The sequence below is a fragment of the Gadus morhua genome, chromosome 15 (assembly GCF_902167405.1).
Source record: "Gadus morhua chromosome 15, gadMor3.0, whole genome shotgun sequence".
NCBI lineage: Eukaryota > Metazoa > Chordata > Actinopteri > Gadiformes > Gadidae > Gadus > Gadus morhua.
The window spans coordinates 1,044,663-1,063,881 of record NC_044062.1 but is presented as its reverse complement, the minus strand read 5'-3'; the positions used below and the strand labels follow the sequence as shown (position 1 = coordinate 1,063,881).

The 19,219-nt window shown below is 44.9% G+C and overlaps 1 protein-coding gene across 10 annotated transcripts in view; it reads left to right on the top strand.

The window, feature by feature from the left end:
• ldb1a (LIM domain binding 1a) overlaps positions 1-12,204 on the top strand; it is a 23,066-nt gene extending 10,862 nt beyond the window's left edge. For 2 of the 10 annotated variants that reach the window (XM_030379062.1, XM_030379061.1), the window contains 10 exons: positions 1,195-1,330; positions 1,922-1,966; positions 2,188-2,263; positions 2,902-3,004; positions 3,091-3,263; positions 3,593-3,715; positions 3,893-3,985; positions 4,359-4,482; positions 7,791-7,954; positions 9,105-9,958. In XM_030379062.1, coding sequence (XP_030234922.1) covers positions 1,195-1,330; positions 1,922-1,966; positions 2,188-2,263; positions 2,902-3,004; positions 3,091-3,263; positions 3,593-3,715; positions 3,893-3,985; positions 4,359-4,482; positions 7,791-7,954; positions 9,105-9,329 — 1,262 coding nt within the window. In that variant the 3' untranslated portion in view covers positions 9,330-9,958. Of the gene's footprint in view, positions 1-1,194; positions 1,331-1,921; positions 1,967-2,187; positions 2,264-2,901; positions 3,005-3,090; positions 3,264-3,592; positions 3,716-3,892; positions 3,986-4,358; positions 4,483-7,790; positions 7,955-9,104; positions 9,959-9,986 lie in introns of those variants that run through there. The other 8 variants (XM_030379064.1, XM_030379067.1, XM_030379068.1 and 5 more) reach the window with 7 other exon arrangements.
• Positions 12,205-19,219: the final 7,015 nt, after the last annotated feature.

Sequence of the window (19,219 nt, the reverse complement as noted above, 5' to 3'; positions counted from 1 at the left end):
GGGCGGTTCGATGAGATGAGCAAGGGGAAAGGTTATATATAATATAGCTGTCAGAGCGATGTCCTCAAATGGAATAATTGTGACGCGAAGCAACGACCCCCTGTCACTAGTCCGCCCTAGTCCTTCTGTCTCTCCCCTTGCCTCTTCCATTCGTTCATATCATGCAGCCACTCTGACTGTCTCTCCCTCCATCTTTTACATTATTATTATTATTAATGACCTACCTCTGTCTCTACACAGCCCACAGAACAAATTAGAAGTTTGTAGTCTGGTAATGTAAAACAACCACCGGCCTCAGACAAGCTCTCAATGTTCAGCTGTCATCCAGCAGGGATGGTGGAGATGGTTGTGATGGTGGAGTAGATATTTCCTTAAGCACTCCCTGCATGTTGCTGTATGAATGGCTTATCTAGGCAGACGAGAGTTAACAACAGCCGGGATAGAGAGTAGGGGGATGGGCAGGAGAGGCAGAGAGAAGGGGGTGGGGGACACACACACACACACACACACACACACACACACACACACACACACACACACACACACACACACACACACACACACACACACACACACACACACACACACACACACACACACACACACACACACACACAGAGAGAGAGGAGTGTGGTTAGGATCACATGAAATGGGGCTGTATGAGACCGAGGGAGAGAGGGAGAGAGGAGGGTTCCCTATAATGAGGACAATACCAGAACACAAAGAACAGAGCGGGCCCTGACTTAGCAAAGCTCCCTTGCGTTTTATAGTTATGATGATGGTTTTCAGATGTATGTCATTGTTAGGGCTATGATGATATTTTTTTGTGTTTTCCCCATGACAGATTATGTTTATTTGTGTGTGTGTGTGTGTGTGTGTGTGTGTGTGTGTGTGTGTGTGTGTGTGTGTGTGTGTGTGTGTGTGTGTGTGTGTGTGTGTGTGTGTGTGTGTGTGTGTGTGTGTGTGCGCGCGCTGCCACAGACATGCATTAGGTAATGAGGGGGAGAAAAGGAGCAGATGACTGTTTGGGGCCAATGTGCTTTAATTTGAACCAATCCACACACACATTAGATTGCTTAGAATATGCTGTGATTTAAAACGATCTTAATCTTTTAATAATCGTAATCCCTGCTAAATCTCTGCCCCCCCCCCCCCCCCCCCCCCCCCCCCCCCCCCCTCCCCCCTCCTGTGCAGGCTGCTCGTCAAAGTCATTCAAACTGTACTCCCCCAAGGAGCCCCCCAACGGCAGCACCTTCCCCCCCTTCCATCCCGGCGCCATGCTGGACAGAGACGTGGGGTACGCTGCGCCCTCACTTGGGGAGACCGGACGGTGGGGGGCTGACTCACCAGTGGGGGGGGGGGGGGGGCAGGTCCTACACCCCCTCAGCAGAACAGGGACCCATGACACAAAGCCAGCACCGTCCTGTTGAAGCAGGACCGTCCTGGGGGGGGGGGGGGGACTGGCAGAGCAGGATAAGTGATGATGGGCCTGGACTTAGTTATCAATTTAGTGTAAAGAATGGGTGTTCTTCAAAGGCTTCTATGTCCTGAGCTCTTATTTATAAAAATATATGTGCAATAGCACATTTGCAACACTTAACTTGGCTTTATGTTGTTTATTACCCCCCAATGTTTCTGGATTTGCATCTTGTAATGGCCATTTAAGCATTATTATAGAATTAATTCTGTAGCACTTAAATATTGGCAGAAGTAAAGAAGGCTCCTTTCATGGATCGTGCTTGTTTGTACTTTTCTATGCACATTTGAAGGCGTGCTAATCTGCTCCCGTCAGAACTCTTTTACCACAACAGAAATAAATGGCAACTCTGATGAATCGTGTTTTGATTTGTGGTATCCCAGTGCCTCTGATCTGCAAAGTAACGGCTTTTCTAATGATGAATATTATTTTTTCCATTTCCAGGCCTACACCTATGTATCCCCCGTCGTATATGGAGCCTGGGATGGGGTAAGTTACCATGTGCTGTTGGCTGTTTGTAGCCAATTAATAACCACGCATTTTACTCACAAGGACAACATTGATGGATGTCCTTGTGTCAACAACACAGTCAAGCGCAGTGTACAGTTCTGGACGCCTGTAGCTCATAGCGTCGGTTAGCGCTGGGTGGCCAGCCACTGCACCCACAATGCACTGCAGGGTGGTGATGTCGTGTTCCCGTTTGGTTTCAGGAGACCCACGCCGTACGGGAACCAGACAGACTATCGGATATTTGAGCTGAACAAAAGGCTACAGAACTGGACCGAGGTGAGACAGCGGTCCTCTCGCTGGATTACGAGTGTACCACTCAGCTGTGCTTCTGTCTGGATCCTGTTGGTTTCTTCACCGTTTCCCCCGACTGAATTGGGGTCTGAGAATAGTTTGAATGACTCAGTCGGGATGGTGGTCTTCCAGGGTCCCTAGTCCCTGTAAATTGGTTTCTGTGGCTCGCCTTTATGTTTTCTTGCCCCTTAGTTCCAGTGTTTGTTGCGTACAGTGCCTTAACGGTTTAATGGCAAACAAAGCCTAGAATATGAGTTGTTTACATGGACGAGCATGCGCTGGGAACTGGTTTTGTGGCTCCTTTATTTACTGTCAACCCTCCGCGGCTCTTCACTCAATCTGATTCAGTGCTGACTTCCCGAGGAAGCCGACCTTGCACGCACAGAAGTAACAAATGTTTTTGGGAAGATACTCAACCATGGTCTCAAAGAACAGGGTCAAGTCAAACAAGGTTTACCTTGTTTTCATGTCTGAACATTTTGTGACTTTAAATTTAAAAGTGGAAAACACAAATACGCCAATTCTGATTTGAATGATTCTGAAAACCGCCTTCTGGTTTAGCCTTTGTTTCTCATTACGCATTTCCCATGGCGATCTGACTGGTTCCTGTGTCTTTGCTGCAGGACTGTGACAATCTCTGGTGGGACGCCTTTACTACAGAGTTCTTTGAGGATGACGCCATGCTCACCATCACGTTCTGTCTGGAAGACGGCCCCAAACGATACAGTAAGACTCGAAAGCAGCTTCCAACATATTCCCGCGACTGATTAGCAAGGATGGCGATTATACTCAAACCACATGTCCTTCTGCAGCCATCGGCAGGACCTTAATTCCGAGGTACTTCCGGAGTATCTTCGAAGGGGGCGCCACTGAGCTGTTCTACGTGTTGAAGCACCCCAAGGAGTCGTTCCACAGCAACTTTGTGTCCCTCGACTGCGACCAGTGCACCATGGTGACTCAGAACGGCAAGCCTATGTTCACTCAGGTAACGGAAGGAGAATGGTGGAACCCTTTTCCTTTTTTTTACATTTACCTTCAGGGCTACAATGGCAATCGCGGTTGCGTTCAAATGCAGTACAGTTACACGTGATGTCGACCACTGAGGGTAAAAAAGGCAGTGGAAGACTAGGCAGCTTTTTGAAGAATACAAAGTGGTTTTATTAGCCATGGGCTTATCTCTGTACAGAACAGCCTTTCTCCGTTGAAAGTAATCATGGACTCTTGTGCAACACGGGATTCACCATTGTAGTGTGAAGCGCTGTTGAGGGTATGTGTCCTGACTCCGGCATGTCTGGATGTGTTCCTGGGCTGAAGGTGTGTGTGGAGGGCCGGCTGTACCTGGAGTTCATGTTCGATGACATGATGAGGATCAAGACGTGGCACTTCAGCATCCGGCAGCACCGGGAAGTCCTCCCAAGAAGCATCCTCGCCATGCATGTGAGGCTCACGCACGCACCTACACACACACACACACACACACACACACACACACACACACACACACACACACACACACACACACACACACACACACACACACACACACACACACACACACCTTCATGCATAACGTACGGTGTTCTTGTTGGGGATTTTAAAATGCTTTGCTTCCAGTCCAATGGCATGCAGGACCCCCAGATGTTGGATCAACTGGCTAAGAACATCACGAGATGTGGCCTCTCCAACTCCACGTTGAACTACCTTCGGGTGAGCTGACCGACTCAGGAGACATTCATTTATTTATATTGTTGAATGTTCACAGAACCGTGTGATGGGGTGACACGTTTTTATTTTATTGCTCATGTGTGATCTTGATGTTAAGTTGGCTCGTCGGTCCTGTGTGATCTCGATGGTGTGTTGGCTGGTTGGTCATGTGTGATCTTTATGTTGTGTTGGCTCGTCGGTCCTGTGTGATCTCGATGGTGTGTTGGCTGGTTGGTCATGTTGGATCTTTATGTTGTGTTGGCTCGTCGGTCCTGTGTGATCTCGATGGTGTGTTGGCTCGTTGGTCCTGTGTGGTCTCTATGGTGCGTTGGCTGTGTTCTGTACCTGCTCACGGTGCTGTGCGCTGTGGTTGCAGCTCTGTGTCATCCTGGAGCCCATGCAGGAGCTGATGTCCCGGCACAAAACCTACAGCCTCAGCCCCAGAGACTGCCTGAAGACGTGCCTCTTCCAGAAGTGGCAGAGGATGGTGGCACCACCAGGTAATTTGCCATGATGTCAAACCAAAACATCTCAGAATAACCATCACACATAATACTTTTACCCATTGGTATTTTATGATACCATTAATCTATCTCTTGTTGGCCTCAAAACATAGTTTATTATGAGTGTAATAAACGCTTATTGAGTGTAAGGAATTATTCTTTGTGTGGCCTCGTTCTAATCGCAGATGGGCCACAATAGTCTGGGGGTTTGGGTTGCTTCACTCCGTAGGTCTTTCATTTTAATCCCTGAATTGCAGACTGCCGACTTCGTTGAGCAACTCTTACCCGTTCTTTTTATGGCACATTAAATAATAAAAATAGTCTCTAAAATGAATAAAAAGCAACGACTTAATTCAACAAAAACATCCCAAGGCTTTGTTTAAACACCGAAAGAACATTGACTGATCCCGGCCTCGCCCATAGGAGGGGGCACGGGGACGGACATCAATACCAGCCCTAGACTGATGTGGCTTATATCGTCTCTCCCTGTTGGGACAGCCCTAGACTGATGTGGCTTATATCGTCTCTCCCTGTTGGGACAGCCCTAGACTGATGTGGCTTATATCGTCTCTCCCTGTTGGGACAGCCCTAGACTGATGTGGCTTATATCGTCTCTCCCTGTTGGGACAGCCCTAGACTGATGTGTCTTATATCGTCTCTCCCTGTTGGGACAGCCCTAGACTGATGTGGCTTATATCGTCTCTCCCTGTTGGGACAGCCCTAGACTGATGTGGCTTATATCGTCTCTCCCTGTTGGGACAGCCCTAGACTGATGTGGCTTATATCGTCTCTCCCTGTTGGGACAGCCCTAGACTGATGTGGCTTATATCGTCTCTCCCTGTTGGGACAAACCTAGACTGATGTGGCTTATATCGTCTCTCCCTGTTGGGACAGCCCTAGACTGATGTGGCTTATATCGTCTCTCCCTGTTGGGACAGCCCTAGACTGATGTGGCTTATATCGTCTCTCCCTGTTGGGACAGCCCTAGACTGATGTGGCTTATATCGTCTCTCCCTGTTGGGACAGCCCTAGACTGATGTGGCTTATATCGTCTCTCCCTGTTGGGACAGCCCTGGGGTCTCATTTATAACCGTTGCGTACGCACAAAACGGGGCTGAAAGTTGCGTACGTGACTTTTCACGCCAAGGTTGTGATCTATAAAAAACCAACTTGACGGGAAAATGTGCGCAGCCCTAAGCAAACTCTGACCCATGCGTACGCATGGTTTGGAGGAAAAGGAGAATTGGCGACACAGACGGTGTGGTGGTGAACTGAAGTCAGACCGAAGAATTGCAGAGTGAGAAGAACGCTTATGTTTTATCATCGCCCTTCATAAATTTAATTTCAACCCGTATAATGCGTTAAATCCTAATCTGAATAATTTAAATCCACTGCGTTATTTCTCAGTTATAACTCCAGAAATATCTCCTTAGAATAGAAATAAAAAGAAATTCTCTATATTTAATCCCGTCACTCCATACTGTCCACTAACGGCGCGACTGCATGGAATAAAGCATCTGTCCAACATGTGTCAATAACATAATATTTTTATGTGACACTGTAAACACCTGTAATCCTTAGCCCAAGTGAAGGAGTTCAAGTAGGCTACCTCGGGGTCTTGTTCGGGAGTGAGGGTATGGAGCGTGAGATTGGCCGGAAAATCGGAGCAGCCGGGGCGGTATTGCGTTCGCTTTACCGCACCGTTGTAACGAAAAGAGAGCTGAGCCGCAAGGCAAAGCTCTCGATCTACCGGTCGATCTTCGTTCCTATCCTCACCTATGGTCATGACTCATGAGGGCTGGGTGAAGACCGAAAGGACGAGATCGCGGGTACAAGCGGCCGAGATGAGTTCTCTCAGAAGGGTGGCTGGCGTCTCCCTTAGGGATAGGGTGAGTAGCTCAGCCATCAGTGAGGAACTCGGATTAGAGCCGCTGCTCCTTTACTTAGAAAGGAGTCAGCTGAGGTGGTTCGGGCATCTGGTAAGGATGCCCACTGGGCGCCTTCCTTGGGAGGTGTTTCAGGCACGTCCAGTGGGGAGGAGACCTCGGGGAAGAGGACTAGGTGGAGAGATTATATCTCAACACTGGCCTGGGAACGCCTCGGGATCCCCCCGTCAGAGCTGGTCAATGTGGCCCGGGAAGGGGAAGTCTGGGGCCCCCTGCTTGAGCTGCCCCCCCCGCGACCCGACCCCGGATAAACGGACGAAAATGAGATGAGATGAGACTGTAAACACATAATCAAATGTCAATTAAATCCCAAGTGTGAAAAATCAAGCCACACTCCTCATCACAATCGTTGTCCGTTACTCTTGATGCTTTTCATGACAAATCAGCCATTAAAAAGGGGTTATGTTCAAGAACATTTTACGTGGGTGATTACAAACTGATTATCCTAGGCGTTCTCGTCAGTCTTATTACCGTAACCCTATAAATACAGAGGTGAGCGCCGTGGTAATGCTGCACCATATGGCACTTCTGGCGGACCATGCAAATGACAGGAATCGGAGGGAGAGGGTATTTAGGGACCATAACGATTTATTGGTAGGCTAGATAAAAATATGTAACTCTATGTCAAACCACTTCTTTTTTTAATTATGGGACAGTGCGCTCCGTGCTACTGACAGAGTTCACTGCTGCAGCAACATGTTGCCACTCACTCTGCTTTTTGTTGTTGGCGATCCCAATCCCGTGACCGCCGAACAAAACTACCTTTCGGGCCTCCATCTCACCCACAAGTGTCTCCACTTCAACCTCCGTGAAATTTCGCTTTTTTGATTTTCTCAGTACTTCTGCCATTGTTTCCAACAAGACATAATACCGGCATCTGAGTCTGTTTTATATGCAGATCGCATTCATGAGGTCATTTGCATTGACCATTTATGGTTAAAAAGGGGCGTGTAGAGGGCGGAACGTGAAGCTGATTCAGCTGCGCACAATTGTAGTCAGTATGTGATTTATAAAGCAAAGATTGCGTACAGGTGTGCGTACGCAGTGTTTTATAAATCCGAATATTTTTTGGCGCACGCAAAACTTGGCTTCTGGGCGTACGCACATTTTTAGTAACGATCCCACGCACAGTTTTATAAATGAGACCCCTGGACTGATGTGGCTTATATCGTCTCTCCCTGTTGGGCAGCCCTAGACTGATGTGGCTTATATCGTCTCTCCCTGTTGGGACAGCCCTAGACTGATGTGTCTTATATCGTCTCTCCCTGTTGGGACAGCCCTAGACTGATGTGGCTTATATCGTCTCTCCCTGTTGGGACAGCCCTAGACTGATGTGGCTTATATCGTCTCGCCCTGTTGTCCCTTCCCCACATGTAGCTGAGCCGGCCAGACAGGCGCCCAACAAGCGGAGGAAGCGGAAGGTGTCCGGCGGCAGCACCATGAGCTCGGGCGGCGGCGGCGGCGGTGGCGGCGGCGGCAACAAGAAGAAGAGCCCTGCCAACAGCTTCGCCCTCTCCAACCAGGTACCTGTACCCCCATCCTCTCCCTAACCTTTGACCCTCTCCCAACCCCCCCCCCCCCCCCCCCCCCCCCCCCGCCCCCCCCTGCTCTGACGCTGCCCCTCCAGGCCTGGGGGGGAGGGAGAAGGAGACTAGGGGGGAGGAGGTGAGGTAGCAGGGAGAGAGGGGCCTTTTTGTCCTGTGTGGCTGGGAGGGGGGGGGTCTAACTGGGCTGGGTAACAGGAGACCTAGGATCGTATTTTGGTTCAGAGTGGAAGATGGAAAGGCTTTTGTGCGGCGAGGGCACGGTTGATTTCCCTGTAATAATGAGAGCCCTTCGGTAGCCACTGGGGCCCCTGGTCTGGACCAGTGAGGGGCTGTCCCTGGTCCTCTGAGGCCCCCGGCTGATGGTCATCTTCATACATGTATTTTTCATAGAGGCGGTGCTAAGAAAACTCCAGACACAGGCCTGGATGTGTCTGTCTGCCTAACCCCGTCAGTCTGCTTGACTTGGCTCTTTTCCTTGGTCGGTGGTCTGGACCCCACTGCGCTCCAGTACCACAACACTGGGCAGCGGCCTGATGTACGGGATAAAGCCTGACAGAGCAGAGCACGCCCATCGTGGCGCCGCCTGCTGGCTTCCTATTGGTTAGGAGACCCGAGGTGGAATGAAAGCCCCGGTTTGATTGCAGCGCTGAGATGATTGGAAAACAAGAATGAGAATCATGACCTGCTGCTGACTGGAGCTGGGGACCAGGGGGGCCCACTTGCTGGCCGGTAGGGAGCCCCAACACTCCCCCCGAAACCCCCCCACTCCCTGGAGGAGGGGTGTGTGAAAGGGGGGCAACGGCACATCAGCTTTTGATGTGATGACAATCAGGGAGCCTTAGGATGGCGGAGAATCAATCCTCAGCTCCTTATGGCCCTGGTGTCAACACGGGGGACAAAAGCATTATCATTTCACCATGATGATCATCACCAAAGAAATGCACATTAAAACGAATTTCAAAAGAAATCGTGTCACACCTAGTTTTTCTGCTCGAAACTTTATTATACTTATTATAATATTTATTTTATCAAACAGCAATTTAAATTCCATCCGTGCAGTCAGTAATTCCGCGCACCCCCCTGTAATCCAGGGATAATGTGTCCCGGCCCTTGCTGTCCCCTTTAGGACGTGATGATGGTGGGAGAGCCCACTCTGATGGGAGGGGAGTTTGGTGACGAGGATGAGCGTCTGATCACGCGGCTGGAGAACACGCAGTTGGAGGGGGCGAGTGGCCTGGACGATGAGGACAGTTTCAACAGTTCCCCCGCGCTGGGCGCTCGCTCGCCCTGGAGCGGCAAGACGCCCTCTAGCCAGGAGAGCAAGAATGACCACTCCCAGTCGTCCCAGTAGAGAGCTATCGCCACTGCCCCCCGCCCACCTCGTAGCCCCCAAAGCCGCTTAAAGAAAGACAAAGAGCTGCTGGATGTCATGAGCGACGCCATCGGGAGGAGGGGTCTGCGGATAGTTGAATTGTGTCATTTATTTTGTGTGTGTTTGTAACCAGAGGGGATGGACGGCCGTGTAAACTGTCAATCAAAGGCCCTTTGGTCATCGGGGGGGGGGGGGCTCTGACGTCACTGTTCCCCGCCAAGCGCCCTCATGTCCCTGCACGTGCTCAGTGGTGAGGTGCTCCGTCGTGGTCCCGGCCTCCTCAGCCCCCCCGTGTCTCCGTGTGCGTGGGCCTGCCGGGTACCGTTCCTCCGCTCACCGCCGTGTTCGAGCTAGAAGGAAGGGTTCGCCATGGCGACCCGTATCGGCGGGTTCTTGTTCCAACCTCGGGTCCGTCCTCCTGCGTCTGCGTTGCCGTGACGACGCTGCCCCTCGCTTCTGTCGCTGTGCTCTTGTCAGAAGGGGGAAGCAATGCTCAGCTTTCCATTTACTCCCCTCTCCCCCCCCCCTCCACCCATACCCCCTTTCCCAGTCTGTACAAAACTAATGTGTGCACTCTCTTTGAGTACTAAAATTCAACGATTTATATTTTTAAACTCAAATTATTTGTTTTTGTAGGACCTGGTTGGAACAAAAACCTGTACAGGGCCGGAGCTTGAGGACCGGAGTTGAGAGCCACCACGCTAAATCTTAATCCCATCCACACAAATACTGACACACACACAAACACACACGCAAGACACTGACTGACACGCACTCCAATGCAGCCGACACCCCCCCTTACACTCGGAGCATGATGGCAGCGGTACCAGAGTCGTTACGGACCGTGTCTGGACCAGAGCACCACATGCTACACAAGTGGGATTTCTCTCTTAGTTTGGTTTCTTTGTTTCTATTATTATTATGTTTTCAATTGGTTTGGATTTTTTTTTATTTTTGTAAACAATTTCTAAAAAAAAAAACAAGAATAAAGTCAAGACTAGCAAACGTAATAAAAAAAAAACAAGAAAAAAAAACTACAAAACACCCCAGAATATTCTTTGCACAGTTTTTTCCACAGTGACACCAATCTATTTTTCCTATGAATCGATGGTGTATTCTTGTTCTTTCTAATTGCTAATGTACCAACTGTATACCATCCTAAATCTGTTGTGGGAGATCGCTCTGTGTTGCGTATATTGTAATATTACTGTTGAATCATTCTTACTGTGGTGACGACTGAACCGCAATGCAAATCCATGCTTAATGTCATCAGTGTGGGACATCAACTCGGTGGATTGAAATGTACTGATGTGTATTCCTAGCAGTGATGCTATGGAGTTGTATGGCTTAATGTTTTAGTACTGCAGACCAGTTTGTCTGAATTTCCCACGGCGTTACGTTGGATAATGGTTTCCTTACTGACTCCACCTGCTGTAAAATCAGTTGACGTGTCATTGCCAAGTTGTTTTTTTGCTTAGTCTATCTGGAGAGTGTTCACTTTTAGGAAAACTACACAGGAAGTTTGAAATTTGCTACTTTAAAAAAAAAGAAACAATTTTGACAGGATTGTAAAATAATAAAATACTTTTTGTATTGAGTTTCCCAAGAATGTTTTTCAATCACAAATGAGAAAGCTGCAAACCAAGGAGCTACATGTAATTTAAGATAATGCTAATGCTATGCTATTTGTTTGTATAACATATTTTTGACCCTCCCATGTTTCTGTGTATGTACTTGTATATTTTCGGTAATAGTTATTTGTAAGTTATTTTATGTACCCCGTCCCCCCACTTCTCATATACCTTGACAAAGCCCATCTCATGTAAAGAGATAAAAGGCTCCTAGTTTTGTTTTTTTTACCCGACTATAAAAGGAACAATCACTGCTAACATACATTTGGGGTCATGTTAGCAAACCTATTTATTTTTCTAGATTCAACCATTTTATTTAGGCCGACCTCAAGTGTGCAACATCTGTTATATTTGTCGTATTAAGTCTAGTGAGTGGCAAGGTTGGTAAATGAGAAAATGCTTGTGTTTTAAGTAAATGCATTTTTGACGTTCCTAACAATTTAGGGACGACCATGGTCATTTTATCCAGAGTTCTCACTAATACATTTGTTTTGGGTAAATTCCACTTCTGCTAGACACATCATTGGAGAAATTGAAATGTCTGCGTGTTCAATTTCTTGTAAGAATCATAATAACTTTTTGCAATTAACTGGAGCAATTACCCTTTCTTTCAAACCATTGCCTTTTTGCAAGTTTCGATGGGTTACCCATTTGATGTATCAACAGTTAAAGTCAATAACTGACGAAAATAGTGAGCAAATATTTTAGTACTTGTAAAATATGCTCTACCACTTAATTACTGGTGTACAAATAGTTTTTGTCACAAAAGGAATTGTGATTCTGCATACACAGAATTAAAATATACACATCACCGCCACTAGGGGTCTCCAATAACACAGACAACCCGATCACGCTAACGAGTTGGGTTCTCACCTGGCAAGTTGCCCGTGGGCGTTTTCTCGAACACTAGTTGACAAGGGATTTGTGGGACTATTGTGTTTTAAAACCTCTCATCGGCGTCTTAATCTCTGTAATCTACCCGTCGGTCCTAGCAGTGAAAGAAGAAAAACCCTATATATTACCCGAAAAAACTTCCCCGTGACCCTCCCAACACATGCTGAGAAAATTGTTCTATCACAGACCTGAAACAACAGCGCACCCATAGCTGGTTTCGGTAGGGCTCAGTCACAGGGGGGATTTGATACATATATATCTATATATTTTGCCTAGCATCTGTCATTGACGATTAATGTATGGTATCAATAAAATGAATTTTCACTGAAGGATCCGTACCAGGCTCTTTATTTACAAGATGGATGCAATAGGCCTACTTATTTAAAAGTTTTTTTTTGTTCCCACACGGAACCAACAATTAATTTGAGATCGTGCTCCTAACTGACCTGCCCTTCGCACCTGAGCTTTCTTTATTAAACTCCATTTGAACCTGATTTAGGCCTAAAGTTAATCATATCTTCGAAACTATATAGGCCATTTGTATAAAATCAGACGGTGCCATAGATGCAAAGACAAGAGAGAAATGTTATGTTGTTACACATTCTATAATATAACAGCTCAATACGTTTCTTCGCGCATAATAGCCATCATGGAAACCAAGGGGAGAGATGTAGCCTATTCCCTAACGAATTGGCTTGGCGCCAGAAGGGACCATATGATCTGGGAGGATACGACAGCTTGCCTCATAGTTCCACACGACATCAAAATGTCCTCTATCTAATTGTGCAATTGGATGACTTCACTACACTTGTATTTATCTCAGAGAAAGACACATTTTGTGAGCAGTTATTTAGAAGCAGTGGTATTGAAAGCTTATTCAGTAAATAGCAATAACTGCAATACAAAGCAGAGATTAATTGTATTTGAGCATCATCCATAAACACAATTCAGTTCTTAGGTGGGTCCCAGTAATGGAGAAGTATGTTTCTGGTAGAAATAGTGCACTTTCTTAACTATAGTGAAATCAGATCGCTGGATTTATATGGAGGTAGATTTGTGTCTTTATTATGCAATCAAAAATAAAAGGGTTTGAGAGCAAAACTTTCCACACTGCAATCAAAAAATAAGTTTGAGAGCAAAACTTTCCACACTGCAATCAAAAAATTGATTTGAGAGCAAAACTATCGACACTGCAATAAAAAAAAAGTTTGATTGCAAGATAAATTAATGTGATAAAAAAAATATTAATGGGAATCCAAAAGTTTTGTTTGCAAACCCAAAAGTTTTGTTTGCAAATCCAAAAGCTTTGTTTGCGAATCCAAAAGTTTTGTTTGCGAATCAAAAAGCTTTGCTTGCGAATCCTAAAGTTTTGCTTGCGAATCCAAAAGCTTTGCTTGCTGTTGAGCTGAATCTGGGGGGGCGGGACCTACGCCGAAAGATGTAAGACACGTCTCTATTGGCCAGTCTCGATCGGAGTGACAGCTTGGCAACATCCACAGTTAGTAACGAGAGAGGGAGTTCTATTTCATGTAGGCTACGCCGTCTAGGCTTCGCCGTATGACTATGAGCTTGTCCCGTGCGCGCGCTTGCGCGCCCTGAATATCCCGTAGGCCTCCCTGTCAGCCGACAAGGAGACCATGGCAGAGGAGAGCAGGGCGATGTTGTTGACCGCCGCCGCGGATTGAGAGGCACAAACGAACACCCTGTCCGTCAGGCCGACAATCTGCTTCTGGAGGCGGTCGGGGGGCAGCGGCTTTTCGGATGTTGCCAAGCTGTCACTCCGATCGAGACTGGCCAATAGAGACGTGTCTTACATCTTTCGGTGTAGGTCCCGCCCACGAGATTCAGCTCAACAGCAAGCAAAGCTTTTGGATTCGCAAGCTAAACTTTAGGATTCGCAAACAAAGCTTTTTGATTCGCAAACAGAACTTTTGGATTCGCAAACAAAACTTTTGGATTTGCAAACAAAACTTTTGGGTTTGCAAACAAAACTTTTGGATTCCCATTAATATTTTTTTTATCACATTAATTTATCTTGCAATAAAACATTTTTTGATTGCAGTGTCGATAGTTTTGCTCTCAAATCAATTTTTTGATTGCAGTGTGGAAAGTTTTGCTCTCAAACCTATTATTTTTGATTGCATAATAAAGACACAAATCTACCTCCATAGATTTAGGCCCCCCGTTGTATAATGAGCATTATACAACGGGGGACCTAAATCCAGCGATCTGATTGGTTCCCAACTGTTGTATAATGAGCGTATACATAACTGCTATGACGCCCGATCATTTTGTGAAAGTTTGCATATCACTCCGCGCCTGGAAGTAGAAACAGTTACAAAGTAAAACATATGTTGGATGATGGAGAGCGTGTAAATGTTCTTACTCCGGGAGTGAGCAAGGCGATGGAGAGACTAACGAAAGCTTAGGCACACGGCGAGTGAACTGCTCCATAGGATAAATTGCCGGCGAACCGCTCTATCGGTCCCCTTCTCTCGGAGGGACGCTAAAGTGTGTTGCATAGCGACCGTCGATGCATAGCGGCAGCCAGGAGGGACTACTTTTTTGTATTCTTTAATTAAACGACTATTTTGACTTACTTGGTTTCTTTTTAAATGTAGTGTGTCTATGACTTTCGTTTCGCCATAATAGTAACCGTTGTATAAAAGCAATAGATCACTTCAGTCCGTGGCATGTGCTCATTATACCACTGTGAAGGGGGTCGCCGGCCCTCCGCTGCGCGTCGGGGCCGGACAACGCCCCTTAACAGTGGTATAATGAGCACATACCACAGCCTGGCGTGATCTATTGCTTAAATATAATATAGTGGCATGTTAACTTCATTCACCCATAATATGCACGGGGGTGGACTGGCCATCTGGCATACCGGGCATCGTCCCGGTGGGCCGTTGACCCAATGTGGGCCGGTCCGGTCCGCTATGTTTTCTTTTTTCCTCTCTCTAAATTCCCTCCAATTGGGCCGGCCAATGGGCTACAGAGAGCTAGCAGTGTGTTGCCAGCATCAACGCATATTATTGGTCTATGTTTGTCATTGTCAATCAATCATGGGCTGACTGGCTCAGAGAGCCCTGACAGTGCTGTCAATCACAACACAAACCAGGGTGGGCGGGACCTCATGGCATGGGCCGGAGTCGCGGGAGCCGGTACGGAGCTGAAAACGCCCGGGTTGTGCTGAAAAACGGCGACTTAAGCCTCTGGCGATGGAAGTTAAATGTTCAAAATTGACAGACCTATTTGGTGCCGGGGTCCACACCCCATGGCAGTGGGATGAGGATTGCAGATACCAACAGACTTGAAAGACTGATTAGGAGGGCCGGTGATGTTGTGGGGGAGGAACTGGACACCCTGACGACAGTGGCAGAGAGGAGGATGCTGTCCAGGTTTCAGTCCATCTTGGACAATGTCTCACACCCTCTCTATGACACACTGGCCCTGCAGAGGAGCACCTTCAGCAGGAGATTCCTCTCACCCAGATGCACCACTGAGCGCCACAGGAAATCTTTCCTGCCTGTGGCCATTAAAATTTACAACGCCTCCCTTAGAATGTCAGACACCGTCCCTCTCTGTAATCTCTGACCTTAAACAAGGACTATAATTCTTGCACCTTTTGCACAATACTGTACAATTCTTTTTGTACAGTGCTGTCTTTTGTGTATGTATGTATGTGTATGTATGTATGTATGTATATATATATATATATATGTGTATGCATATATGTATGTATGTGTGCATATGTATATATATATATGTATGTGTATATATGGTGTTGTATACATATTTATATTGTCCTTAAATTTGTTATTTGTATATTTTGTTTTTCTTAGGTTGTATCTTTTATCTTTTGTGTATGTATGTGTATTTATGTTGTATGTATGTATATGTATATATATGTGTATGTATGTGTGTATGTGTGTGTGTGTGTATGTATGTATTTGTATACATGTATATGTATATGTATGTATGTATATATATATATATATATATGTGTATGTATGTATGTATGTATGTATGTATGTATGTATGTATGTATGTATGTATGTATGTATGTATGTGTGTGTGTGTGTGTGTGTGTGTGTGTGTGTGTGTGTGTGTGTGTGTGTGTGTGTGTGTGTGTGTGTGTATGTGTATGTGTATATGTATGTATATATATATATATATATATATATATATATATATATATATATATATATGTGTGTCTGTGTGTGTATGTATATATATATATATGTGGATATGGATAGATATGTTATATTTTATATTTTATTCTTAATATTTATTTATTTATTTGTGTATTTATATCTGGAGTTCGTGACAAAAATAATTTCCCTCTGGGATTATTAAAGTATTTATCTATCTATCTATCTATCAGCAGGTGCTGCTGCGCCAGGAGACGAGCGAGTGGAGGCATATATGCTAAGTAACGTTAGCCTGGGCTAGCTAGGCTACATTTTGAGACATGTTCAAAACAAAGTAGAAAACGTTTTTACATTGAATGTGATGTGACCTAATTAACTGCATACTTGTGACAACATATTAGCCCAGAGTTGAAGGGCTGTGACTGTTGGTAGTTGTGGTTGATTTTGTTTAAATAGGCCGAATTGTGATATTATGGGTTATTATTGTTCAGATGATTTGGCTAAGCGCAGTCTCTTGTTGCCATAGCAACAGTAAACATTGACATGGACTAATGAGCTGTAAATAGAGATGCAGAATCAAGCTGTATTGTAAATACAGATGTGACACTTTGAATTTTAGCACAAAATACAAGTAAACCTATTGGAAATAATTAGTTTAATTTGCAATATTTGCCATTGAATTCATTGTAATCTTTCAATTAATTTATTGTTTACTGAGGTGATGACTATTTCGAGAGGAATGCAATATGTGTATGTTTAAAGGTTTATGTGAAGAAACATACTATATGTGTGATAAAATGACAATTGGTTATTCATAAATATCACTTTATATTCTCTGCTACCATCATCTCCTGTCAAACAGGTTTTCCCGACCTGCTAGAAGTTCTTCTATGACGCGAGAGAGAGAGAGAGAGAGAGAGAGAGAGAGAGAGAGAGAGAGAGAGAGAGAGAGAGAGAGAGAGAGAGAGAGAGAGAGAGAGAGAGATTTTCTCTCTCTCTCTCTCTCTCTGTGAGTTTAGACTGTGAGCAACTTGTTTTGCCTCAGATTGAAACAAAAGGTTTGATTATGATTATTTCCTGGTTGAAGATTTTCACATTGATTTTAATTTACATTTATAAATCCAAATGTTATTTACATCTAAATAACATTTGCATATCTTTTAAGTTAAATTAACAGTTATGCAGGTAGGCCGAATTACAGGTCTGAATAGATATGCATTCTCATATACATGTATGTGCACATGTATACATACATGTGCACATACACGTGTATGAGAATATGAGAAAAAAAAATTAATTCTCTATTTATGGTTTCATAATGACTGAGTCACCGTTAAAACAAATTGGTTTCAGCTCTAATGCTGTTACTGTCTGTAATATGTTTCTATTTAGATAATTTGTCAGGAGATTTTGTTATTATTGTCCGAGTCTGGTTTTAACTAATGCTGGGCTTACACCAAACGATTTTCACAGTCACAGACTAATAACTGCAAGAGAGGATTTAGCGTTGGATCATGTGTGATATTTAACAAGGGTTTTGTAGTTTATATGGCGGTTGGAGATGCAGCAACCAAAGGATATCTGCTAACTTCCTGTTCGGGTTTCACATCTTTCTTGTCAGCAGCACAAGAAACACAAACTTGAAAAACAAAAAACCCCTCCGCCTCGCGGAGGGGTCTTGCTTCGCCCTGAAGGGACTTATTTTCGATAATAACCGGCGTTCTATACATTATCCCGCTTATTACACGGCCACTTGCCAACGGAAAAATAACTTCACACTGTGTTTCTTTTTACAATTTACTTGTTACCATTGGTAGTGTTGATCAGCAGAGAAATAGTTCGCGAAAAAACGTTGACGTCGCTTAGCAACCGAATATGCTGGGTTGTTAAATTACCGGACTACTTGCGGCGGTACGAAAGACGTGAATCCGAGGCAAAGAAATCACTTTCCTCGACAGTGGTCATCAAAGTACAATTCACAAGATCAACACGTCGGCCAAGTGATTCTGATTTAAGGTCTCACTCTCTCCATATGATTCAATGGACATGTCGACATTAATCTAGACATTTCGAGAATAAAGTCGACATGATATTTCAACTTTATTCTTGAAATGTCGAGATTAATATTGGCATTTCGACATTAATCTCGTCCTGTTAAAAAAACAAACATGAAAAACCGAAGATTTTTTAAAGTTAGAAAACGTTTGAGACCACACACCTGATGCTAGATTAAGGTAAATGTAACTGTAAAGTTCATAGTTCATATAACTATGTCGCTACAATATCAGGTGGGCTAACGCTAAGCATGTCTATCAACAAAGTTGCACAGCCTGTCTTAGCTCAGTAGCTTGCTTTTGTAAGTGAATCAGTAGATTGTTATCGCTGAACATGGCTCGTCATCACTTGGTATCATGTTTGTTCAGTCATAGTTTGCATTTGCACAGGGGCAGTTTCAATTTGCACAGGGGAAGTTTGCATTATGTACCATGCTAATGGTAACCAACACATTGGTGATATATTTTGACCCTTTCCTCGTAATATAATGATTTAATCCTCGTAACATTCAGACTTCATTCTCGAAATTATGATTTTAATCTCTGAAGATTTTTTTAAATCTCAAAATGTCAGATTCTTTGCTGAAAAATAAATTTGTATTAATGTAGTTAGAACATGGGTGAGTGTGTAGAAGGTAACTGCGAACGTGATTAAATGCTCTTACTAGTTACCGGCCGCTGCAGATAAAGCAGATCAGTGGACGTCTGATCTTTGGGGAATGAAGGAACACAAGTGCCGGCCACAGTGGACCAACAGTAATTTGCATTATTATTATGGTAATTAAGAAAGGGAAATTATTAATATGCAGTTTCAACTTCCATGCAAATGCACTTCCTGCAGCCTTTAGCTGCACTAAACCTTTTGGTTTTTAAACTGGGATTGTTCAGCAATCAAACACAGGAGTCACACATAAAGTGGCTTAAGACCTACAGTACATGTTTTAACATGCTTTTAGATAGATCCAAATCTACTTCCCACATGTTTGAACCCCATCCCAACACACGCACACACATGCACACACACACACACACGCCCACGCACACACACGCACAAACAATTGAACAAACCTTGAAGGAATAATTCCCTTTTGTTTGGCCTCCCTCCCTTCCCTTATTTCCTCTGCTCCAACACCTCC